General features: G+C 47.2%; 1 protein-coding gene across 1 annotated transcript; it reads right to left on the bottom strand.

The window, feature by feature from the left end:
• LOC136625762 (ADP-ribosylation factor-like protein 8A) lies at positions 1–27,167 on the bottom strand. The gene is made up of 7 exons (XM_066600237.1): positions 26,897–27,167; positions 22,735–22,815; positions 20,750–20,823; positions 18,494–18,587; positions 7,839–7,906; positions 7,001–7,071; positions 1–1,115 (listed from the first exon to the last, which is right to left on the bottom strand). Exons 1-7 carry the CDS (start codon positions 27,017–27,019, stop codon positions 1,066–1,068), a joined length of 561 nt encoding a protein of 186 aa, XP_066456334.1. The 5' UTR covers positions 27,020–27,167; the 3' UTR covers positions 1–1,065.

Here is a 27,167-nt window from a genome sequence, read left to right as displayed (position 1 = left end):
TTTCGATGTTGACAAAGTTATTAATTTATTAGACAGCAAAAAATAAAATATACACCAGAAACAGACTTCAAGAAACAAAAAGTCTTTGTGTTTTGTAGACTTGTATACACCGTGCCAATGGCGGCAGCGACTAGGATATGGCAAATTGTTCAGAATATCTATTAACAAACATTTGCTGTAGTCTTAGATCTGAGCAGCACGGAAATACTTGGACATAAAGAATGCAGCTTCTCTGTATTTCTACATGAGGCAAGTACTTCATTAAAGATGCATTTTCTTAGAACAGGCAGAAAGCGTCTTAATTAAAATTATCCAAAACCTTTTATTAACGAAACACGGAAGTCGTCTTATAAAATATGTTCACACAGGAAAAATAATTGAAAAGCCTTGATCCACCTTTTGTTTTGCTCCTCGAGGTGGCGAACGCTTCTTCAAGTGACTATACTGGGTCAAGGAGAGACCTGGCCATTATTGCCTATATATTTTTTCTTTTGTAGCAGGTTTATATAAATTGTCTAGAAAATGGCCTGTTCTATTTTTTTCGGTATAATATGGTTATATTTCTGTTGTGAACCGAGACTTTAGCTTAGACATACCAGTCTCCATACCTTACTTTGCGTACAACTATATGATATTTCATACATACATATATATATTGACAAGGTGGTCTATATAAATTAATGTTGATACGTTATCAGTCAACCAGCAGATAACTAAATTCTTACATTTAAATAAAAACAAAAAAATAAAATAAAAATCAAAATTATATACATGTACACGGGTATAGATATATACACACACTCCAACAACAAGAAAGGGGTATCAGAGAGATGGCTGAATGAGCTAGAAGGTGAACAATATCTTACAATGGAAGTGTGGAGAGTGTAAAAATACCAGTAAAATAGAGGCGGAAGGAGATGAGAAGAAGAGGGCATACCCAAAAAGATAAAAAGGAGAAAGGGAGAATTCCAAGGACTTGGACACCTTTCTCGGCATTTGTGGTAAGTCCTAGAAGGAACACATTCTCCAGGATATGTAAAAGTGGCAGCCGGGGTTTTGGTGTTTTCAGCTCCTCCGGGACTTAGAGTGCTGGATAAGCCACTGTAGAGTGATGTCTGGAAGAAACACATGAAGCATTACAGCATAAGCAAGGGTGTCATATATAACAAGGCAAGTAGATCTACAACAAATGGAGAAATAGAACATAGCATGTCCATCCAGTTCAGCCTATTACTCCTCAATGTTGATCCACAGAAAGGCAAAAACCTCCAATTAGGCAGATGGCAATTTTCCTCATTTAAAGGGGAAAAAAAACCTTCCTGGCAATTAGAATAACCCCCAGAATCATCGACCCTTCAGAGTAGTCAGTGATATAACATGCAATATTGGAACACTAAAGAAAGACATCCAGGCCCCTCTTATATTCTTTTATCGAGTTCATGATTATCACATCCTCAGGCAGAGAGTTCTATAGTCTCACTGCTTTTACCGTAAAGAACACTCTATGTTGCTTTTTTCCTCTAAATGTAGAGAGTGCCCCCTTGTTACAGTCACAGTCCTGGGTATAACAGATGATGGGAGAGATCTCTGTATTGTGCCCTGATATATCTATACATAGTTTGTAGGTCGCCTCTTAGACGTCTTTTTTCTAAACTGAAGAATCCCAATTTTAATAGCCTCTCTGGGTATTTTAGTCCGTCCATTACATTACTTTAGTTGCCTGCCTTTGTACCCGCTCAAGCTCTGATATGTCCTTCTTGAGTACCAGTGCCCAAAACTGTACACAATATTCCATGTTTGGTCTGACTGGTGACTTGTAGAGGAAGAACAATGATATCATTTGCCCCTAGACCTCTTGTGATGCCCCCCTATTTGTCTTGGCAGCAGTTGCCTGACACTGGTTTCTCCAGTTAAGCTTTCCGTTAACTAAAACCCAAGTCCTTTTCCATGTCAGTGCTCCCCAGTGGTTTTCCATTTAGTCTGTAACGGTAACATGCATTTTCCTATCCACGCGCAGAACCTTATCAGTGTTACACCTCAGTTACCACTTTTCTGCTCCCAACTTATCCAGATCCATTTGCAACCCCATTCTGTCCTTGGTGTTAATTACTTTACACAGTTTTGTATCATCTGCAAATATCGATATTTTACTGCACAATCCTTCTACTGGGTCATTAATAAATATATAGGTCTTTAGCAAAAATAGGAGAACCAAAAGATGCAAGCTCTGCAAAGAATGCATGTTTATTTCAAGCTATTCTTCACCAACAAGAGCAAAGCCATGTACAATTGGCGCACCCCTAAACACATTACAACGTCTGTAGAAACACACTAACGGTACCGTGACAGAGATATGCGCTCTCTACAGACTTGCTTCCAGGGGTCTCATGGGGGGGGGGGGGGGGGGGTGTCAGTCTGCCTTTTAAAAATATCCCAACAATAGTGCCGTATGCTGCAATATTTGTGCGGTTAAAAAAAATACCAGACCCTCGACGGACCCCAGTAAAAGGCTCAGCGGTTCCACCAAATGGATAGCGAGTGGCTTACGGTTATAAGATAGGATCTGAATGAAGTTTGCCGCGGTTGTGTTTTTGCTCAGGTTCTCCGCTTCCCTCCCATAGTGTAATGTTGGGTTTACATGGAAGGACCAGTTTTAAAGGAAGCCAAAGGAATACCTTAGGAGGTAGCTTGAGAAATGGCATGGAATGAGGAAACAAATACATGCAGTATGTGCGGACCTTTATCATTAATGTGTAATAATTATATATATATATACAGCAAGTGTTTAAAGGGGTTTTCTGGGTCATTTCTATTGCTTCAGGATACGCAGCTGTGAATGTGTAAATGAGCCCTTAGTCTATGATCTACAGGTATATCTAGAACATTCTCTACAATGACCCTCCCAGCATTACTTCCCCTAGGCCTTGCAGATTATTAGTACCTACATGCAGAACTTTACATTCATCCACACTGAATCTCGCTGGGGCAGATACTAACACTACCTAATAGTTAGTGCACACTTAGACTAGTCTTAAGGTGCTTTTACAGGAGACGAGTTTCAGGCACTTAAGCGTCTGACACTTGTCCCAATGATCATCACTCATCTGCTTTCACAGAGGAGCAATAGTCTTTCAGTAAATGGAGGTGGAGCACGCTGGAGAGCTCTCTAGTCTGTCCGCCTCCATCTCCATTTTTGCAGATGACACCACGCTATATAATATAGTGCAGTCTATGGAAAATCATCACGAGTTATGAGCAGACTTGTATTCTTCCTAGCACTATGCTCAGTGTGTCCACCTGAACAAAACAGAGTGAACTTGTAGTTTTCAGCCCCTTCTAGGAGTTAAAACCTTAGGGTGCCGTCACACTTGCATGAAAATCACGCGATTTTTGTGTGATGCGAGAGAAAACGCAGAATTATGAAGCCCATGCTTTTAAATGGTTTCATTCACATCTACGATGTTGCGAGATTTGAACATCGCTGCCTGCCCTATCTTTCTGTGTTTTACTTTTTTTAAAAATCGCCCATGTTTCCCTATGGGGCCTTCATTTTATCGCATCGCAACGCACGAACTTGTGATTTTCATGCAATGCGTTTTTAGCATTAGAAACTCCTATTGTTTATCTCAAGAAAAACACAGGAGAAAGTCACAAGTGGCAGCGATGTTTTAGGAAAAAAGCATTGCTGACGCTCAGACATCTCTTGAGCAAAACTGTGATTTTGCCATGATTTTCTCACATCAATATCGCGATCACCAGCATGAAGGAGCACTTATATGAAAATCACATCTATGCAAAGTTCCTATATGAGGCATGTGATGGGATTGTTTCCCAAAGCGTGCCAGAACCTGTCTTAGGGTACTTTTACATGGGCAGACTATCAGCAAAAAAGTCGCTCAAATTAGCAATTTTGACCAATTGTTGTCCCATGTAAAAGTGGGGTCCAACAGGGTACAGAGCGAGAAGTGGCACGTTATTTGTTTTGTTTCAGTGAGCTGCTCCAAAGTGACTTATGAGCGATTTTTCATTCACTACCCTTTTCAGTCCAATTACAAATTCTACTTTCTAAACCAATAGACCGTATTGTACCCGTTCGCCATCTATGAGGGACAGTGTCATACGCCTTGGCAAAATCCATAAACACAGTACCCGCACAGCCTGGCCTCTGTCCGCTCTCCTACTCCCCTCTTCATAAAAACAAATCAGGTTAGTTTGACAACTTCTGTCTTTGGTGAACCTGTGCTCACTATCACTTTTAGACAGATGGGTTAACAGTCAAAAGAATTGTTCAAACGAACTAAAGTGAACGATAATAATCGTCCGGCTGGACGGCGAATAGAAGTAGTTTGTTGTTCATATTCTGCAGGCATAAAAGCCATCATTGGCGCCTTCACTTATTGTTCGGTTTAAACAGCAAAAGGCCCTCTATTCGCCTATAGAGACTGAACAATTCTCATTTGCGTGAGACAACGAGGCATTTGCCTGTCTTAACAGGCTGAACGAGAGCTAACAGAGACAGCACTCGCTCAAATCAGAATGGTCTCGTCTAAAAGGACTCTTATAAAACCATTTTTTAAATGGGAAGATGGAACAATGTATCTACAGCGCCACCTATTGGAAGGCAGCGGTCCTGCAAATCAATGTCAGACTTTTTAACAAGCCCTGTAACAATGTCTGGGAATTATGAGCCAAAGCCAGAAACTTCTTCCAAAGAAGATAACCATGTACAAACAGTGGTTTCGGGATTTTTGCCCCTCATCAGTGTGCAGAAGGTTTCTGGCTTGGCTAGTAAGAGGCCTGTAGACACGGGTCAGGAAGGGTATTGGTTTTCCTTAAGGAGAGCACCTAGAAGGTGTGAGGAGACTTATAAGACCATCCATCCATGCTCCTCACACCTTCTAGGTGTACTTGGGAGAAATTGGGTAGCAAATTGAGTGGTGCTTTTTCTCCTATTGCCTCTTGTGAAAATGAGAAGTTTGGGGCTAAACCTGAATTTTCTTGGAAGAAAAAAAAAAAGGTAAAAATCAGAATTATTCATTTTTGCATCCAAATGTTAACGTCCACAAAACACTCATGGAGTGAAAATGCTCACTGTGCCCCTTAATAAATTCCTTGAGGGCTCTAGTTTCCAAAATGGGGTCTTTTGAGCGACGTTTCTTATATTTGCAATGCAAGGCCTCTGCAAACCTGAAATTGTGACTGGAAAATGTCCTAATAAGAGGGAGGTTCCAAAATCCACAAGCTGCTCCTTCAAGTTCTGAGGTTTGTGCTTGAATCAAGTTGTAAACCAGGGCTAAATATGGGATATTTCTGAAAACTGCAGATTCAGGATAATAAATATTGAGATTTCTCTGGTACAGAAGAAAAAAAAAAAGTTTGAAAAAGTTTGTAAAAAAAAATTAAATGTTTAAATTTCACCTCCACTTTGCTTAAATTTCAGTGAAACATCTAAAGGGTTAACAAACTTTCTAAGGGTGGTTTTGAATACTCTGAGTAGTGCAGTTTTGATAAAGGGTGATTTATTGGGGGTTTCTAATAAACAGGCCCCTCATACCTACTTCAAAACTGGTCCCTGAGAAAAAAAATTGAGTTTGGGAATTTTCTTCAAAATTTGAAAAATAGCTTCTCCACCTGCTAAGCCTTAGGACATCAAGAAAAATACAAAGGAAAGTTTAAACATTATGCTGATATAACTTGGATGTATGTTAGATGTTATTTAACATTTTGGTTGCTATGAATGTCTTACAAGCAGAAATGATCAATTTAGAAAAATGCACATTTTTCCAAATTTTGGATTTATTTTTCTAAATAAACAAAAATATACCAATCAAAATTTACCATGAATATAAAGTAAAATGTGTCACGTGAAAACAATCTCGGGATCACTTGAATATGTAATAGCATTCCAAAGTTATTACCACATAAAGTGACATGTCAGATTTGAAGAAGGGGGATGGGGAGAGGGAGGGACAAGTGGTTAAGGATCCTCCACCTACCTTGTAGTCTGTTAGCTCCCATCACCAGCCCCCCCCAGTTATTTACCTCTTTAGTTTCTGAAGTCAGCAGACTACTTTACAATGTGGAATATCGCCTACAGACAACAGGAATTGTAAACTTTTTCATTATGGGATCTTCTTTTTGTGGAAGTTTGGAGGAAATGTCTGCAATTTGTTTACATGAGGATTTTTTCATCTGCCCCAATACCGAAGTAGTAGCCACAGTTCCCTACTTCTTGCACTTGCTCCATAGCTATGCTTCCTACATATGACTGATCGTCCTGTGTGCCAGGAGTGTACTAATAGTTATCACGGAGACCCACCAGCTAACACTGCTGTCTCTATAAGATTTGCCATTGACAGGCATGCTGGAACACAAACCAATCAGAAGGGAGGTTTCCCAACCAACAAGATCTCCGGCCCCGGCTCTGACGTGTAACCATATTCTTACTGCCTCTTCTCAGTTACAACACGTAACTGGATTATGTAGTATAGCAGTGTGACACATTGCGCCACCAGAAACACTGGTACTAGAATTTCCCAATAGTTTCTTAATAACAGTTTTGTTTTATAACAACATTATTGTCTTCGTTATCTTTTAGCCCCATTAGAAGATTTGAAAATTAGAATATTCAGAATAAAGTTAGTTTGCAGCCGGCCTTATATTGTAGGCAGAGGTGAACATGTTAAGGTTGGGCCACTGCTCATGGGCCTGTGATGCTTGCTGGCTGCTGAGCCTAAAATCTGACAGTTTACTGACAATACACCACATGCAGCGGCATCTGTAAAGGCACACCACTAGTAACAGGCATTATACCAGGACAGGCCAGAGGATCCATGTGTGAGGACCCTTGTCAAATTAATCTGCAGGATCACCAGGATGTGCCTGTAGGTAAAGGCGCAGAAACTACATCTCACCAACGGCAGACACATAACATCAAATACGAGACACTCGCAGTAAGTAAAAGTCCTCCGTAATTACATACTTTTCTACTGGCACCTACCAATGTTGTCCTTTTCTTTGCAGGAAATGGAGTAGCAGCAGATCTCCCGGTCCTGGATGGCCGATAGGTTCCTAAACAAGAAACAGAATAGAATATAAGCCGATCCAGGCTTGTAAGACAAAACATTGCCTACTATAATATAATACATGCTTATTGTAGGGTAATTGTGTCAGGGCTAGTGCGATAACAATGACTCTTGGCGGGGCAGTCATTTATGTATACCGCAGCCCCTACGCTCTGCCAGCAGAGATCCCTTACAGGCTGCGATAGGCACTGCGCATGCCCAGGATTATGACGTCATGGACATGCACAGTGTGACTTTTTCTCAAATTCTCAGCTCTGTGCCGAGCGGGGCTCTGTATTAAACACTGTCCATTTGCAGGCATTGCGAAAATGCAGCATTTCAATACACAGCCCTTCAAGAGCTTCATATGAAACACAGAGAAATAGAGCGTGCTGCGATTTATTTCTCCTATGTTTTATACGGATGTCCCCTTGCATTTACAACGCAGGTGTGAATGGAAGAATGGAAGTCCATAGATTTTCATTGCCTTCATTCACAGTGTGTTTCACACGGGAAATACGCATGTGTAATACGCGGTGACAATCCATCCATGTTTTTAGGATTGTGCTGGGTTTAGTTAGACTCTGCCACGGCCCCTACTAGCGGCATCCTGGTGGTCTCGGGACCAGTCATATGATCGCCAGGAGCAATAAAGGCTTCGGCACGTTCGCTGCAGCGGTCCCATACACAGGTCTCACGTTCAGCTTAAACCCATGCTGTAAATATAAGGACCTCCTCACATACTTACAGCTGTTTATAAACGAACATACTCACATTCTTTCAATTAATTCTTTCTCATCAAGAGCACCCGAGATGTCTCTCTTGTTTCCAAGGACAAGGACCTGAAACAAAAACATACAGACTGGCTCAAAATTAACCTCTGGAACCGATGTCCTTCCATGATTCAACTTGCTATGGTTTTAGGCCGACTTCACACCTGCGCTATTGTTTTCATTGTTTATCTCTGTTATGGGAGCCTAATAGCACAAATAATGGAAGTGCTGGATCCAGCCCTGTGGTCTTGCATTATCCTGACACAATAGCACAACACGCTGCGCCATCCTGCCTCGGATTATTGGCTGCATCTGCGCCGGAGGGTCCAAACAGAACTTCTGACGCAGGTGTGAAGAAAGTCGTAGGTTGTTTAGTGAAAAACAAGAAAATCAAGAATTGAAAAAAAGTTTTGAAACAAATTGGGATCTTAATTGAAGGCCAACAATGTAGGAATTCTCTGTAAGTGAAAGTTTACCTAAAATAATACCTAAACTGCTTCCTTTAGGCCGGATGCCCACGGTGGGATTTTCGCTGTGGAATTTGCGGCCAAACGCCCACAGCGAATTCCACAGCAATGTCCGTCCATAGACATGCTAGGTTAAAAGATTCTTCCCTGCCCATGAGCCGAAATCAACTGCAATTTTCCGCTTGCGGGGGAGAATCACAGCATGCTCAATTTGGTGCACAAAATTGCAGTCAATGAAAGTCATCTGTCCCACGGCAAATCGCTGCAGATCAGCGTCATTATCGACATGTCCTGCACTGCGTATGTGCGCCAGCTGAGACGCTCACAGCGGATCCGGACATGCGAGTAGGAGACTCTGGGGGTCACCGGGTCTGATTCTGCTGCGTGATTTTGCAGTCGGTATCAGACCTGGCAGTGTAGCAGAATACAGTCACTTATGAAGAAAGCGGAGGGAACGTTGGTGTTTGGACAGACAGGACGGCACCCGCACATGGCCAACCGCGGCTCGGCAGAACTGGTGTACACACTGATTATTGATGACGGCCAGTAATAATCAATTTGAAAGCAAGTTCTCAGCTGCTGTCTTTACCCCATCAACATGCCAATTAGGACAGCCTTTCCATCTCTTCGTTCATAAGATCTTGGAGTAGTAAATGAATCCTGCATACAGCTTCTACTGCCAAGGAAGTTCACTTCCCTAAAGACAAAACTCTCCAAGGGAACCGCACCTAAACATACACATCCACCTTATGGAATTTGGCAATGTTGCTGCCTGTAAAGCAGTATTCTAGTTAGGTGGCATTTCAATTCGTTTATGTGCTGCAGTGAAAAAAAAAAAAAAAAGGCGATCGATTGGGGGTCCCAGCAGTCAGCCCCTCACCAGAGATTGCCATAATGGGGTTTCTGAAGCAGCCGCATGATGCCACTCCAATCACTTCATCAGGATGGGCAGTAATAGCCGAGCGCTTGAACGCTGCCATCTCCATCAGTCCCACTAAAATAAACGGAGCGTCAATGTGCATGCACGGTCATCTAGGGACCTTCAGATCCCCCAGTATGGCAATCGGTGGGGGCCCCAGCTGCAGGAACACCACAGTTCTATCTGTTGTCACCTATAAAGTGTATAGGTGAAAACCTAAAAAAAATAAATAAAAATCTGCTAACTGGAATAGTCCGTTAATGCTGGAAGCGCCATGAAGGAAGAATATTTCCACCAATAATTAGGATCTCCTTTATAAATTCCAATAATCAAAACCTGAAATATTCAATTAACTGCAATTCACTTAAATCGTTCTGTATATTGCTGCAAGGTTTAGGTCGAAATCGTGCAGGAATCCTGTGATATGTGAACGCGCCATTAACAATATTTTTTTTCCAACCCGGATGCTTCATTTTACCTTCACACGGACAATCATTAGCCAGATAATTGTTTAAAAGAGCGAATTCAAGGGATAGTCGTTCAGAGTGAACATGGCCGCAGGGGGACAGGAAGTGGATAGTCCTTTTGTCTCAGCTTACCACAAAAAAAAAAAAAAAAAAAAATAGTCGCTGGTTGATCAAAACTCGTCTGGTGTAAAGTCAGTCGGTTGTGTCTGAATAACTTGCAAAAGAATTTGCCTGGTATTTGTCTATTGATGACGTCAGTAACAACTAACGAGCAATCATCGCTCCATGTAATTGCCCAAAGCCCTTCCGTCCACAGGTGTGGGGGCGCCCAAAGTTAAGCCACATGCTTACCCCACAAACCAGACAAGACATCTGTATGTTGAGTACCGATGGGGTTTTATCTTACATCTGTCTAGTTCTGTCCTCTTTCCTACTTTCCATCTAGGGACAGACTAGGCCCTCAGGTACAAGACTCAGGGCCATTCTTGTCAGGATGATGGCTCTGCTTGTAGGCCTTCCCCCTCCCAAAAAAAAGTTGCTAGGGAAAACTTTCCCTTTCACGTTTGTCAGTGTGGTCTATCTTGGGCGGTTATGTCTTGGTGTGATCCCATCTCTTAGTTTCTTCATGCAGGCGAGGTGGATAAGCCGTGCACGAAGGTAAAAGTACCTCTAAAATGTTAAACAAAATGATTTTCGGCTAAAGCAAACCCTGAAACTTCGATATAATGTGGTTCCAGATTCAACTAAGGGTTACAGAGATATTGAGGGAAATTTACAAAGCCAAATGCACCAGAATTGTGACAAGCTCGTACTCCCCAGTACATCGTTTCGAAAATCTTATTGATATGGTGTGGATGACAATTTGGACGCAGAATTGTGGTCTAAGGTAAGCCAACCAAACCCCTACTGGTTTTGACTTAAAACCACTAATCAAATATTGCTGGTAAAATGTGGCCTAAGGGTCTATTCACATCTACTTCAAGCTTTTCTGTTACTCGTCTCTGTCATAGAAGCTGAACGACAAAATAGCGCAAGTACCAGAAGGACATGTCATTGATTACAATAGGGCCTCTCAGGCTTACAGCCCAGTATTTCCCCAGACAATAGTGCAGCATGCTGTGCCACTCTGTCCATGGTTTTGTACTGGATCTGCACCAACGGCTCTGAACACAGATGTGAACGGAGCCTAAGGCCGCTTTTACACGACAGTATTTTGCATCAGTATTTCTAAGCCAAAGCCAAGGGTGAGTCGGAAACACAAAAGGAGCAAATCTTCCTCTTTAACTTCTCATCTGACCAGGATCCTGGGGTGAGGCACTTGGACTGAAATGTTCTTTGTGAAATTTATTTCAAGCATAGAAACTGCATAAATTGGTCAAGAACAATCCTCAAGTGTTTGGATGTTCCAGTGGGAGCCATCGGTGACTAATTGTAAATTATATCAAAGCATTACGATTCAGTGTAGAAAAGGTCATCCTTCAGTGCACATGCAACAAAATGCCACTGAGAGGTCACAATTCATTCTTAGGGCCCATTTGGGTGTCTGTATAGCTGTAGCGTGTGCCGCCCCTGTCCCGTGACAACACCCCGCCTCAGTATAGCCTATTAAGCGTCAATTCAGGCCAAAGAATCACAAAAAAAAAATGAACTTTTCAACCCGACCGTCTCAGATCTTCATAAAACTTGGTAGGACGGTAGAGGCATAAAGTAACTGACTGATGGAACATTTTAGCCCTCAGTGATAGGCGGTTTTATACAGCAGGGCTGTGAACAGGGGAAGCAGTGTGACATTTCTGCTCTTTAGGTCAACAACAAACATCATCTAATTATAATAGAGCTTTCATCTCAGGCTCGTTTTGAAACTAAAGGAGCAAACGTATCATAAAAAATTGTTTTAGATTATTATATTCTTCATCTCAAGGTGACATGATATAAACTTGGACCTTAAATATTAAAAAAAAAAAAAAGTTTATTTGGGATGACTGTGGGAACAGGAGAAAGGAAAAAAAAGTTTAGATGGATTTCATGCACCTGAGAAAATCGTGCAATATTTGTGTGTTGTGAGGATGGGGTCGAATACATGAGGGACTATTCCTCCCTAAAAAAAATCGTGGCATGTCCTATTTTTGGGCATTCCCTCGGAACACCTCACTTATTGATTTCAATGGGGCTGAGAAAAACATTGCACGGCCTTCGAGGTTTCCCATTGAAAACAATCAGGATTGCGGATTGCTACTTCCACAGAGGACATTCTGCAGCAAAAGCAGAATCAAAATCCACATCTTCTGAAACTGGTTGCATCGCCGCAGCGAATTTCGGAAGAAGCAACATTCCCCTCCGAAGTCTTCAGCTGTTAGCGCTTCCTTCACTTGGTACCCGGCGGCTTCTGGTGAGCACAGAGTCACTGGTCATATGATGCAAAAGTGCCATCACCTGACCAGCAGCACGGCACACAGTGCAGGCCGCCGATTTCCGTCCCGTTTCAAGTCAAAATCCACACCAATGGGACATTCTGCAATATTTCTGCCCAGTGTAAACATACCCTAAGTTGTGTTGTACTGCTGTGTAGCGCTGTGTCATAATGGACTTCTTATCCATGGTCACACTCCCACCCCATGTACACATGCCCTAAAGGGGTAACCCATCTGGGCTCTTCATAGGTGAGAGAGGAAACCGCTGCTATAGTTACCTGGTCGGTGACAACGAAGACAGCTGAGCGCGGTTTCTGTAGTTCTTATTGAAGTGTGTGGGAGTTATATACCCAGCGAGGCGCACAGAGCTACACAGTTTCCATACCGCACATTCCCTTCAATAAGAGCTACAGAAACCACACTCGGCTGAAGCGCTTGTCTATTTCCACCAATGGCCAGAAAGCCATGAAAGCGGATATGGGAATACCCCTTTTAGGAATTTGCTGCAATGGATGATAGAAAGAACGGCGCATGTGAATAGTGATAAAGTGCTTTGTCATAAGTGCAGGAAAGGCATTAGAAAGGATACTTTAACCGCTCAGGAAAAGCCAATTCCATCACCGGATGAGGGAAGTGACCCAGAAGTGGCAGCTTACAGGACGCAATTAGTTCTGCAGTCAATAAGTGAAAGATAGAGCTGGGGAGAAGGCAATGACTTGTAACGAGGGCTGGCCAACTCGGCCGAAAACTAAAACTCACATCAGTGGTTAAAGCGGAGTGGTGTCGGGCTGAACTCTAAGGCCAGTTTCACAAGGCCAGAAAATTGTGCGAGATTTGTGCATTTTGAGACACACAAATATGAACCCCATTCATTTGAATGGGGTCATTCACGTTAGCGAGGTTTTCCTGCATGACACTACGATACTATGCAGGAAACCAATTTCAGTATGTCCTATCTTCCTGCGACATCACCCATTGTCCTCAATGGGGCTGACGGCAGCTCCATTAAAAGCAATGGGCGAACTCCGCGATCCTCTGACAGCCGTGCTGTGAAACTAGCTCACATGAGCTCCGCCTCACACCACATGACCTCCGTCTCACATCCCTAGCACCACATCACATGACCTCCGCACCACATCACGTACAAGCCATGTGGGAGAGATTTCAGAGATCTCCTTCATGCGGTGCAGAAAGGGTCTGCGATAAATCCACGGCGTTTAAAAAAAGTTTACGTTATGGAATAACAACAAGGGGTGAATTCAACAATAAAACATCTTCCAAATGTGCGCCATTTATTTGTGGGTTCGGCACTGCAGAATTGCTGAAGGTATTCTATTGCAGAATGTGAGCAGTGATTCCGCCATGTAAGAAGGCGCCCTAAGGGTGGTTTCACACTTCTGATAAAATCTCGCGAAGCGAAATGAGTGAGAATGCAGAAATATGATTTACAATGGTTCCCTTCCCATTTGTGATTTTTTCACTCCTGCGATGTGGAGGGGAAAAAAAAAAATTGCGGCACATCCTATCTTTCTGCGTTTTGCTTTTTAAAAAAAAAATCTCTCATGTCTCCCTATGGAGGCTCCTTTTTATCGCATCGCAAAGCCCGAACTTGCGATTTTCATGTGATGCGTTTTTAACATTAGAAAAGCCCAATGTCTATTGTGAGAAAAACGTGCAAGGAAAATCGCAAGCAGCAGTCATGTTTTTGCAAGGGGAAAAAAAAAAGTATCGCTGACGCTCAGACATCTTATGATCAAAAATTGTGTTTTTGCACAGCGATATCGCGATTGCCAGTGTGAAGGAGCCCTAAGGCCTAATGTCCATGGCTGCATTTTATTTATTGAATCTGCGCGGGAGATCCGCAGCTCTAGCCGCCCATAGAGAAGCATGGGGCATCCGCACTTCATTTAAGTCCTGCAGATTTGATTTTACATGATTTGCGGATGTCAGGCGCGGATAATAAATCGCAGCATGCTCCATTTTAGCGCGGATGTGTCTCTATTCATCTCTATGGGAGGTTAGGATCCGCAGTGCATCTGCAAATACATTTAAATACATTTGTGGATCCACTGCAGATTTGAAAGTTAGAAGCAATTAGGGAGGTGGAGAAAAGGGCTGGGAGGTGGGTTGTGGATTTTTCCCAAGTGGATAATCCGCAGTGCATCTGCTCTGAAAGAATCCGCAATCCACGATCTCCCACAAGGAAAAAATAAATAAATAAAATTTTAAGATGACCTGCAACGCATCCGCTGTGGAAATCCACATGGAAGATCCACCCGTGCCATGGACATGAGGCCTAAGACTAGGTCGTAGATACAGTCGCATGTGATAAATCTGCAGCATAACGGATGAGATTTAACTAAATCACACACACACGCACGCACGCACGTATTTCAAATCCACAATGGATTTCAACCGTTGAAATGTAGCAAAATGCAGCAAAATCTACATGTAAGGCCAGCTGCACACGGCCGTGACGGGCTCCGCCGTGGAATTCTGTGGCGGAGCCCGTCACCGTGCCCCCCTACTTACCTGGTGGTGGGCGGGGAAGCGGTTTCACGCTATCTTCCGCTGTGCTACAGCGGAAGATAGCGTGACGGACGGGCTTCCATTGACTGCAATGGAAGCCGTCTGCGCGTACACCTGCGGCAAATAGAGCATGCCGCGGGTGAGGACAGGTGATTTCACGGTGCGGAATTCCGCACCATGAGAATTGAGCTATTAAGTTTAATAGAACCTAATAGTTGCGGGCAACGCAGCGGATTTTCACCGCGTATTACGCGGCAGAAATCCGTCCGTGGAAAGGAGGCCTAAGGGTATATCTATGCGACCAATATTCTTGAGTCAAAAAAATAAATAAATAAAAGTAACCAAAAAATGATATGAACTCCAAAATGGTATCACTACAAACTACAGCTCGTCACGCAAAAAACAAGCCCTCACAACTCTGCAGAAATCAAAAGCCGTTACGTGTCTTTGAATACAGCGATGCAAAACCAAAATGAATATATTTTCAATTATAATAATCCAATGGGGTATCGTCGTAATGCTACCAACTCACAGGAAAAAAAGATTATGTCATTTATACTGCATAGTGAATGCTAAAAAAAACCAAACACACACAATGGCAGAATTGATGGGATTTTTCACCCTGCCCCTCTAACATTAATAAAAGTTATACCGTATTTTCCGGCGTATAAGATGACCTCCAACTGTCGACTTATACGCCGGGAATACGCTGTAGAAAAAAAAATAAAATCAATTCTTACCTCTTATCTCCTGCACTGCTGCTGCAGGCTGTCGCTCCCTTCTCCACGCCGACAGAGCATTGCTTTCTGGAGAAAGCAATGCTCTGCCGGCGCGCACGAGTGAGTGAAAGCCTGCAGCAGCACTGCAGTAGGGAAGCATTGACTTTTTTTTTTGGGGGGGGGGGGGGGGGGGGGTGACGACACAGCGCCTTACTAACTGTATACCCAGCGTATAAGACGACCCCCGACTGCAGAGCACATTTTTCACGGTTAAAAGGTAGTCTTATACGCCGGAAAATACGATATATAAAATTCCCTGTTGTGTTTCTGCTGCCTCCAGCACCCTCGGTCGTAGCAAATACAGTAAAAGCAACAAAGAATATTTAATACCAGTGATGTCACAGCTGACTGCACTAATACCACATCACATGACCTCCGCACCACATCACCAGCACCACACCAAATCACATCACCCCCCCCGCCCGACATCACATGACCTCCGCCTCACATCACTAGCACATCACCACCACGTCACATGACCTCCACAACACACCACATCACCAGCCCTCCGCCCCACATCACATCACCAGCCCGACATCACATGACCTCCGCCCCACATCACATGACCGACATCACATGACCTCCGCCTCACATCACTAGCACCACATCACCAGCCCCCCGCCACATGACCTCCGCCTCACATCACCAGCCCCACACCACGTGACCTCCGCACCACACCACATCACCAGCCCCACACCACGTGACCTCCGCACCACACCACATCACCAGCCCCACACCACGTGACCTCCGCACCACACCACATCACCAGCCCCACACCACGTGACCTCCGCACCACACCACATCACCAGCCCCACACCACGTGACCTCCGCACCACACCACATCACCAGCCCCACACCACGTGACCTCCGCACCACACCACATCACCAGCCCCACACCACGTGACCTCCGCACCACACCACATCACCAGCCCCACACCACGTGACCTCCGCACCACACCACATCACATCACCAGCCCCACACCACGTGACCTCCGCACCACACCACATCACATCACCAGCCCCACACCACGTGACCTCCGCACCACACCACATCACATCACCAGCCCCACACCACGTGACCTCCGCACCACACCACATCACCAGCCCCACACCACGTGACCTCCGCCTCACACCACATCACCAGCCCCACACCACGTGACCTCCGCCTCACATCACCAGCCCCACACCACATGACCTCCGCCTCACACATCACCAGCCCCACACCACGTGACCTCCGCCTCACACCACATCACCAGCCCCACACCACGTGACCTCCGCCTCACACCACATCACCAGCCCCACACCACGTGACCTCCGCCTCACACCACATCACCAGCCCCACACCACGTGACCTCCGCCTCACATCACCAGCCCCACACCACGTGACCTCCGCCTCACATCACCAGCCCCACACCACGTGACCTCCGCCTCACATCACCAGCCCCACACCACGTGACCTCCGCGCCCCGCCTCACCAGCCCCACACCACGTGACCTCCGCGCCCCGCCTCACCAGCCCCACACCACGTGACCTCCGCGCCCCGCCTCACCAGCCCCACACCACGTGACCTCCGTGCCCCGCCTCACCAGCCCCACACCACGTGACCTCCGCCCCACACCACGTGACCTCCGCCTCACACATCACCCGCCCCACACCACGTGACCTCCGCCTCACACATCACCCGCCCCACACCACGTGACCTCCGCCTCACACATCACCCGCCCCACACCACGTGACCTCCGCCTCACACACCACGTGACCTCCGCCTCACACATCACCAGCCCCACACCACGTGACCTCCGCCTCAAACATCACCAGCCCCACACCACGTGACCTCCGCCTCACACATCACCAGCCCCACACCACGTGACCTCCGCCTCACACATCACCAGCCCCACACCACATGACCTCCGCCTCACACATCACCAGCCCCACACCACGTGACCTCCGCCTCAAACATCACCAGCCCCACACCACGTGACCTCCGCCTCACACATCACCAGCCCCACACCACATGACCTCCGCCTCACACATCACCAGCCCCACACCACGTGACCTCCGCCTCAAACATCACCAGCCCCACACCACGTGACCTCCGCCTCACACATCACCAGCCCCACACCACGTGACCTCCGCCTCACACATCACCAGCCCCACACCACGTGACCTCCGCCTCACACATCACCAGCCCCACACCACGTGACCTCCGCCTCACACATCACCAGCCCCACACCACGTGACCTCCGCCTCACACATCACCAGCCCCACACCACATGACCTCCGCCTCACATCACCAGCCCCACACCACATGACCTCCGCCTCACATCACATGACCTCTGCACCACACCACATGACCTCCGCCTCACATCACTAGCACATCACATCACATGACCTCCACACCACATCACATGACCTCCGCACCACATCACTAGCACATTACGTGACCTCCGTCTCACATCACTAGCACCACATCACATGACCTCTACACCACATCACATCCTCCGCCACAGATCACTAGCACCCCATCACATGACCTCCGCACCCCATCACTAGCACCACATCGCATGACCTCCGCACCCCATCACTAGCACCACATCGCATGACCTCCGCACCCCATCACTAGCACCACATCACATGACCTCCGCCTCACATCACTAGCACATCACGTGACCTCCGCGCCACATCACGTGACCTCCGCCTCACATCACTAGCACCACATCACATGACCTCCGCACCACATCACTAATACATCACTGGTATATTACATGACCAATACCTCACATCATTAGCACTACATCACATGACCTCTGCCTCACATGATATGAGCTATACTTCAGCAGAAGTCACACAGCAACGATAACACCCATGTGTTCTGGTCAATACCATAATTTCTGATATTTTCAATGGCTCATAATAAAGCAAATTTTTCATTTTTGTTCATCCACCGGCCGAGCTTGATTGCCTCTCTCTGCTACATACCTACCTGCAGGTGATCAGATGCTTCGTCTATGGCATTTCCTATGACAACTCTACACATTACAGTTGGAGCCAATGCTGTGTGATCTCACAGGACGGGGATCTTACCGGGATTCCTTGCAGTTGAGCTTTATCCAGTAAATTATGTAACTCATTTTTTGACGCTTCAATTTTGTCTTGATCGGCAGCATCCACCATGTATCTGGGGGAAGGAAGGGGATGTCAGTACAAGTCCATGTCTTCTCTGCCGCTGGACGATACTGGTAATGTACAGCAAAGTACCAGCTATACTATACAGCATATACTGTATACACAAGCCTAGAGGACCACTCAACAATCGCTGACCTAACAGTCTAGCGGAAAGCAGATTCTCTGCTAGTGTACAATTCCATCAGGAGGGGGGTGGGCGCTCCGGCGAGGTCTGCACTTGGACTCTCTTGATTTTCTAAAGGCATGTGCATAAAAATACGCCACCATCAAAACCACACAAATATGGCGGACATGGTGCAGGAGTCCGCTCATTGCAATCAGGCAGGTTATAAAACCTGCAGTTGTTTGCAGCAGATTTTTACGAACCCTCCTTACTCCAACTACTGAAGTCAGGGAAAATAACAGAATGAAATACAAAAAAAAAATCTAAGGCCTCCATTATATTGTCCAAAGATTTTATGGATGAAGGCGTAAAATATATAACATCCCCATTCCTGCCACTATGGGGAAGACCGAGGCGATAGCACACAAGGGGCGGCACCCACCATCACCCATCTGCTTCCACAAGCCGCCAGTAATTGGCTAGCATTACCAGCTTTATTTAACTATAAACAATGGGGTGGATTTACTATTGCACTTCATGTATAATGCCTTTTAGACACTTTTTGCCACCTGACAAAGGGGCGTGGCTTCATTGAAAAATACATATGGCACCATTTTTAGAAAAAACTAATCCCACTAACAGATGGTATAAAGTGAGACTAGACAGTCTTAAAATGCAAAAGATTCATCACTCAGTAAAGTCACTGATAAATCTGGGGCATTTAAAGCGAATGTACAAAGATAGACTCCTATCACTTATCCATAAGATAGGTGGTGCAAATCTGAGCGGTGGGGGTCTCACCACCGAAACCCCCACAGATTCTGAGAACAGGGGTCCACTGACCACTCTGTCAGTGGGGGGGGGGGGGGGCAGTTTCTTCCTTTCACAACCTTCTTCTGACTGCCATTGGAGTCGGGAAGAAATTTCCCCCCCGAATGGGCTAATTGGCTTCTACCTCTTGGGGTTTTTGCCTTCCCCTGGATCAACAAGGGGGTTAAAACAGGCTGAAGTAGATGGACATTGTCTTCCATCAGACTAACGTACTATGTCACAGTGACATCACATTGACGGGATTGTTGCCCGCACATGCACGGCCCCATTCTGTTCATGTCAATGGGGCTATGGGAACTGAGTACAAGCGCTTGGCTATCTCTGTTAGCCCCACTGAAATTAATAGAGCGGCGCTTCGCATGCGTGGCCCTTGCTCCATTCAAGTCTCCTCACTGCGAGGCCAAAATGAGGAGGCTGGGGAAAACCGTTCCCTCGATTAATGATAGTCTCATGTGATAAACGTCTATCTTGGTACAGCCCCATTAAGGACCGTCTACTTTAAATATTAGAATATCAGCCCCAGTTTTTTAGTGGGACAACCCCTTTAAGTGAAAACACTTTATCCAGTAACCCCCTCATACACCCTGTTCAGAGGTTACTACTGTGTGAAGCGTTTTCTGCAAGCGGCATCTCCTGTTGCAAGGTCCTTCCTTCGCCGCGTTGCGCTTTAAACATTCCCCGCGTGTCTCGCTCTGAAGCCAGCGATCTTTAATAGCCAGATTAAGAGGTGGGAACGCTACAGCGCCGGGACTGTAGGGTCTGACTTTGTAAAGACGACGCTTTACAATTAGGGAATACGAGGATGTAGCGTCTGAGTTATATAATAATCCGCTTATACCATGGGACGATCATCGGATGTGGTTAGCTCAAAAGCAGATTTCCTCATTTGTGCTGCATGAAGAGATTTGGAGGTTTTCCCAAATTAACATCGTGGTAATTGTAGATTTTCGGATATATTCACACGTAGCTTCTTCACATGCTCGATGTCCAAAACCTGCCGTGACTGCGCTGTGTGATCACACCCCAAATGGGGGTTTATAAGGTCCCACTCACCGCAGTGTAGCATCTGCTAGGATAATGTACTACAGAGCTTGTGAATCCAAGCCTAGAGGCAGCTTTGAAGCAATTCACCTCAGCAAGTTTACATGTACGTCATAAGGCATCGATATATTACTCATAGGTGGGATACGGATATCTCCTGTATGCGGAATGATACTTACACAATTGCGCTTACACCTCGGCAATATCTTTCCCACATACTTCGAAAACGCGGTTGACCTCCAATATCCCAGAGCTAAACAGAAAGCAGAGAGTAATGTACGTGAGTCATGTCTCTTCTAGGCCCTACAGAAGCCGTGTAGACGCTCACATGCATATAAACATACATATAATATACCATTACTCGCAATGCTGCCCTTTTGAAGAACAGTAACACACAGATGGATCGGATTCCACATGCAGGAGCCCGCAGCATCTGGCCCCATTCCTGCTGATCGGCCTCCCCTGCACCAGACTCTAGCCCCTTCCAATCCATCCTAAATGCAGCAGCCAGGCTCCTCTTCCTGTCCAGCCGCTACTCGGATGCCTCTGCCCTGTGCCGGTCACTGAGCTGGCTGCCTGTCAAATACAGAATCCAATTCAAACTCACTACCTTCATCCATAAAGCCCTCCACAGCACTGCACCACCCTACATTGCTTCCCTCATCCCAATCCACGACCCAGCCTGTTCCCCCCCCCCCCCACTCCGCTAATAAAATCAGACTGAGAACCCCTATAACCAGAACCTCTCATTCCCGCCTCCAAGACTTCTCCAGAGAAGCACCGGTCCTCTGGAACGCACCAAAAAATATCCGGGCAATTCCCGACACACTAAACTTCAGGCGTGCTCTAAAAACACACCTCCTCAGGGGGGCATACCATATCCTCTAAACCAAACCCCTCTGTACTCCGCCTGATAACATGCCCCCTGTCCTACTGACTACAACCCCTGCTAGCCACCATTAACCACCCTCTGTGGTCATACCGATTCACCCACTATACGGCTTAATTTAACCATTGTCTATGTATATATCACCCTTCACTCTCCACCTCGCCATACCGTGCACATCTCCAGCCCCTTTACCCTCTGTATTACCCCATTACTTGTAGTATGTAATCTCGTTGGAGCAGGACCCGCACCCCTATTGTTTCCATCAGCTGATTACTATGTAACTGTGGTTCTGTTATGTTTGCACTTTTGTCTTTCTATATCCCCTGTCTATGTAAGCGCTGCGGAATATGTTGGCGCTATACAAATAAAGATTATTATTATTGCCTGCTAAAGTCATTGTGTTTAGCTGGGCAAACAATCACTCCTCCACACAAGTCGTCTGAAAGACTGAATGAATACCGTTTAAACCCAACGACAAGCGAACGAACGAACAAACTACCGTATATACCGGCGTATAAGGCGACGGGGCGTATAAGACGACCCCCCAACTGTCACCTTATACGCCGGTATACAGAGGAGAAAAAAAAAAATTAATTACTCACCTCCCCCGGTGTTCTGTCACGCTCCGGCAGGATGTCGCTCGCTCCTCGTCCCCGGCGCAGCATAGCTTTCTGAATGCGGGGCTTGAAATCCCCGCTTCCAGAAAGCTAATACACACGCCGGCAGCCATGACATCATTGAATGGCTGTGATTGGCTAAAGCGCACGTGGCTTCAGCCAATCACACTATTCAATGACATCATTGAATGGGTGTGATTGCTAACACGTGCGCCTTCAGCCAATCACAGCCATTCAATGCTGTCATGGCTGCCGGCGTGTGTATTAGCTTTCTGGAAGCGGGGATTTCAAGCCCCGCATTCAGAAAGCTATGCTGCGCCGGGGACGAGGAGCGAGCGACATCCTGCCGGAGCGCGACAGAACACCGGGGCAGGTGAGTAATGAATTTTTTTTTTTTACACTTTTTTTTTTTTTGTATTACCGGCGCATAAGACGACCCCCGACTGCAGAGCAGATTTTTCGGGGTTCAAAAGTCGTCTTATACGCCGGTATATACGGTACTGTTTTTATGCAGCCTGAAACGAAGCGATCAGCGCCAAGTGAGCGGATAATGCGCGACGGCTTCACGTTTGCAGGTAACGATTATCGATCACTTTTGCTTGTGTAAACGGACCTTAAAGCAGAAGACTTCTGACAATGTGGCAGTAACGGCCCTTACCTTGATGGTTACATTTCCTTTGGTGATTTTCCGCATATTAAATCCAACAGTTGGTATCATGTCTTCATTAAACTGCCCAGACTAAAAGAAAGAAGAGCCATTAAATCACAGAACTCAGAATCACCAATGCCTGTATTTTATAGATGTACCTAAATAACCAGAACACCGGAGTGAGTCACACCGATCCACTGACTAGACACGGGCGATAATTAGTAAAGATCGTGCCCTGCTGGGAAGTGACTGCACACAGACCAAGCCATGATGAGGAGCAAACACCAGCAACAAGATACAGATATGCAAACGGGTCCTTTATCTCAGACGGCTGTAATCCGCTGTGTACCACCCGCAAGAGACATGTCCGCGGCATGCAGAGCGCACGCAAAACCCAGACGTGCAATACGTTGTGAGCCCAGCCTTAAACATGTTATCCCAGTCAGACCTGCGGGTTTTGCCGTGCCCTGCGGCATAATTGTGTCTCGCCTGAAAGGTCGCTTAGCATTTGTGACAGACACTTTTCAGTTTTAGAAAATAATTGTTATCCTCCGTATAATGAAAAGTTGTACGATTTTGTATCAGGGCGCGTTCGCACAATGCAGATGTTCTGCGCTTACAAATCCGCAGTAGGAGATCAGCGCCTCTGTACTTGATGTTTGAAATTTTCCGGCGCCATACGTAAATGCAGTCCGCCCCTCCATGACATGGGTGACGTAGTTGGCGTCATGCACAAACAGCTGGGAAGTCTCGTGCCTGCAGTGTGCCGTCGGCTCCCCGCATGTGCAGGTAAGTGATCCCATTTGGGGGCTGAATAAAGTAGCTTACCTGCACATACATGTGCGGAAAGCAGACAGCGTAGTGCAAGACTACCCAGTGGTGCGTAGATGGCGCCCGCCACCCAAATCACAGGGGATCTGCCGTTTTACCGCGGGAAGTACTGGTGACAGGTTTCCTTTAAAGCGTAAAGTTTGGTTGAGGAAAGGAAAAAATTTTTAAAAAAAAAAAGTGTATTCTGGTTGTAGCAAGCAGCTGCCGCCGTGACGTCCTGTAAACCAGGCGGGGCACACCGAGAGCGGCGGGTACACGACAGGCTGTTATGCTGCTGCACGGGGAAGGGCTTGGCCAGATGATACCGTCAAGCATATTGTAAAGAAGTTTTGGTGGGTTTTTTTGTAACTTTCAGGTCACAATCTATATTTTTTTTAAATCCTAAAATCCGGCATTTTAACGCTGAACACAGAGCTGAGTACTAGTCTGATAGTTCCTGATCTGTAGAGGAAGCTTTACAGCATCTGTCATCTCACTGACATCACAGGCAGGATTACACTGACACCTATATGTAGCTAACACAGGACCCACCATTCATAATAGGTAATGTCACAGCTCACCTCCTCCCTCCACACTGACCCCTGCAGGTCACAGAGCATGTCTAGAACAGTCTCCATACAAGTCAGTTTGCCCCCTCCTGTCCATTGTGTGAATGGCCCATGAAGCTGCTGTAAAACATCTCTCTACTGAGGAAGGATGGCCGCTTGCCCCTCACAGTCATATATAGACAAGATGGCCGCCCGCCCCCCACAGTCATATATAGACAAGATGGCCGCACGCCCCCACAGTCATATATAGACAAGATGGCCGCCCGCCCCCCATAGTCATAGACAGACAAAATAGCCCCCCCATAGTCATATATTGACATTATGGCAGCGTCCTCCATTCTCCTACTCATTGGTACTCCTGTATTGCCACCTACTCACTGCGGTACCCAACAAACAGAAGTGAGCGATAACCCTGCTAGCAGGCAATGTTTCTGTTGGGATCCTGGCTAACCTCCTGTCTTGTGGTGCCCCCCCTGGCGGGTCACACGAGCGGCCATGTATTACACTAAAAGCAACGGATGCCATGCAATATGAGGTGATGCCACGTCTTTCAGAACTACTGAGTGCAATGACTCCACTCCGGCTTGTAGCGGGGTCCATGTGCCGCGATAAAGGACAGGCACAGCATCGCTCACCCACACAGGTGATGGCACCTGCTGAATGACCCTCGTACTAGCGACCACAGGAAGAGACTTCCACCCCGTGATACCCCAACTGCAGCCCACCGGGTCAGCCATCCACTCTGCAGAAGCTGCGCCACCTCTTCCCTCTACAAGGACCTTGCAGGGACATTCAGCAGCTGCTACTGACTCGCAGGGACAACCAGCCGCATCTACAGCTCAGTCCTGCAGATGAGGGGCTCATTCACATTGGCGCATTTTTTGTGAAAATTTCTGTCCAGTTAAAACACCTGCAACATGTCCCATTTTGGTGCGTATTAGGCCGCCTGCAGATGGGCGGGTCTGATCCGGCAGCGAGGATTCTCGCCGCGGGACCCGAGCGCCTGCAGAGAGCAGCGTGTACTCACCCGCGCCCCACAGCTACGGCTCTTTCATGTGCTGGCTGCCGGCGCATGCGCAGACCGGAGCCGGCGGCGGGTGAGCGACGTTTCTGTGCGGGGCTCTACGAGCCCCGCAGAGATAGGACATGCCGCGCGAGATTTCATGCGGCCAAATCGCGGCCGTCTGCATAGGATTGCATTTGTTAACGCAATCCTATGCAGGCTTCCAGCGGCGGAAATTCCTGTGTGCAGGCGCCCTTACACATAGAAGTGTATGGGCCGCGCAAATGTGCATTTGCTGTGCACTTACGTGCGCAAAAGAAATTACACAGAAAGACCGAAATACGCAGGGAATAGGTGCCTTCGGTCCGTGAATATGACTGAAAGCCGTTTATGCCTGTGTGGATGAGCCCTAAATCCGTACCTACTGGGTGGTTTTCACGTACCAGTTCTGTCCAAGACCCCGCTGACTTCAATGGGTTAATTCACAAAGGCAATTTTTCACTCGAATTGACAAACTGACCGCCGAGATGGAAGAATCGCCGTGTTCCATCTTGTGCAATTTTGCTCAAGAATCACCCAACTTTTGCTATGGGAGCGTTTAAAAAAAACGGATCACATATCACGCGATTGTCATTCATTTTAAGCGTTTTCCTACAGGGCGCATGTGAAAACAAGAGAACCAGGAAGTGCGGTCAGCGAAAATCAAGAAACACGTAAAAATGATGGGGAAAAACTGCAAACACACAAATGTGTGAAGACTGCGCAAAAAACAGTCAGGATTTCATGGACCAAATCTCTAGCGCCGCTGTAAATTCAGAGGTGGCGACATCCATAGAGACGAGCTTACATTCTCCAGCGACCCCCGTGAAAGGCGAGAGCTAACAGTGGGCAGCGGGGGCCAACACCGGCCAGGGAGGGGAAGAACATCACCTCAGGTAAAGTGTAAGAGGCCCCGAGGCGTCGGTAGGGGAGACCCTATACCTGAGAGGAGAACCCTTATACATTAGCGCGGGGGAGGAGGATGAGACCCCATACATGGGCGCGGGGGGGAGAGGCCCCTATACATGGGTGGCACAGAGACAGCCCCTATACATGGGGGAGGGGTTAGACTCCTACGTGGGCGGAGGGGAAGAGGCCCCTATACATGGGTGGCACGGAGACGGCCCTTATACATGGGCGGAGGAGGCGGCCACTATACTATGACAGGAGGGGAGGAGGAGGCCACCCCTAAACATAGGCGCGTGGGGGGGGGGTACACCCCTATACACAGGCAGGGGGGCAGCCACTATACATGGGCGGAGGGGGCGGCCCCTATACTATGACAGGAGGGGAGGAGGAGGCCACCCCTATACACAGGCAGAGGGGGCAGCCCCTATACATGGGCGGAGGGGGCGGCCCCTATACTATGACAGGAGGGGGCAGCCCCTATGCATGGGCGGAGGGGGGAGGAGGCGGCCCCTATACTATGACAGGAGGGGGCAGCCCCTATGCATGGGCGGAGGGGGGAGGAGGCGGCCCCTATACTATGGCAGGAGGGGAGGAGGCAGCCACTATACATGGGCAGGAGGCCCCTATACATGGGGTCTGGAGATACATGGAGTCTCCCATCCTCCACCTCCTGTACATGACTCATGGACGGCATCAGCAGGGTGAGCTCAGCATCCGTCACTCATCAGTGTGGTACACAACAAGATGGCTGCAGCGCATCCCTGTGCTGCCCAACCGCCCCGCACCCCCGTTCTGCGCCCGTCCACCCCGCACCCCCAGGCCCGGCGGCGCCCTCTCTCACCGCGATCACATTGACGAAGGTGGTCTTCCCGGAGTACTGCAGCCCCACCAGCGTCAGCTCCATCTCCTCCTTCCAGAACAGCGCCTTGAACCAGTCCAGCAGCTTGTTGAATAGCGCCAACATGATGGTAGCGGAGCAGGAAGGATGCGGCGCCCGGCCCGAGCTGTCTGCAGCGTCCTGGGGGCGGACTGTGCTCAGCCTGGCTGGGATCACACCGGAGCCCACGTCTATGGAGCGATGATCATAGAGGGGAGGGGCGAGCAGCGGTCCC

This window comes from Eleutherodactylus coqui, chromosome 4 (assembly GCF_035609145.1).
Source record: "Eleutherodactylus coqui strain aEleCoq1 chromosome 4, aEleCoq1.hap1, whole genome shotgun sequence".
In the NCBI taxonomy this organism is placed as follows: Eukaryota; Metazoa; Chordata; class Amphibia; order Anura; family Eleutherodactylidae; genus Eleutherodactylus; species Eleutherodactylus coqui.
The sequence above is the reverse complement of the archived record's forward strand: the minus strand, read 5'-3'. Positions and strand labels throughout refer to the sequence as shown.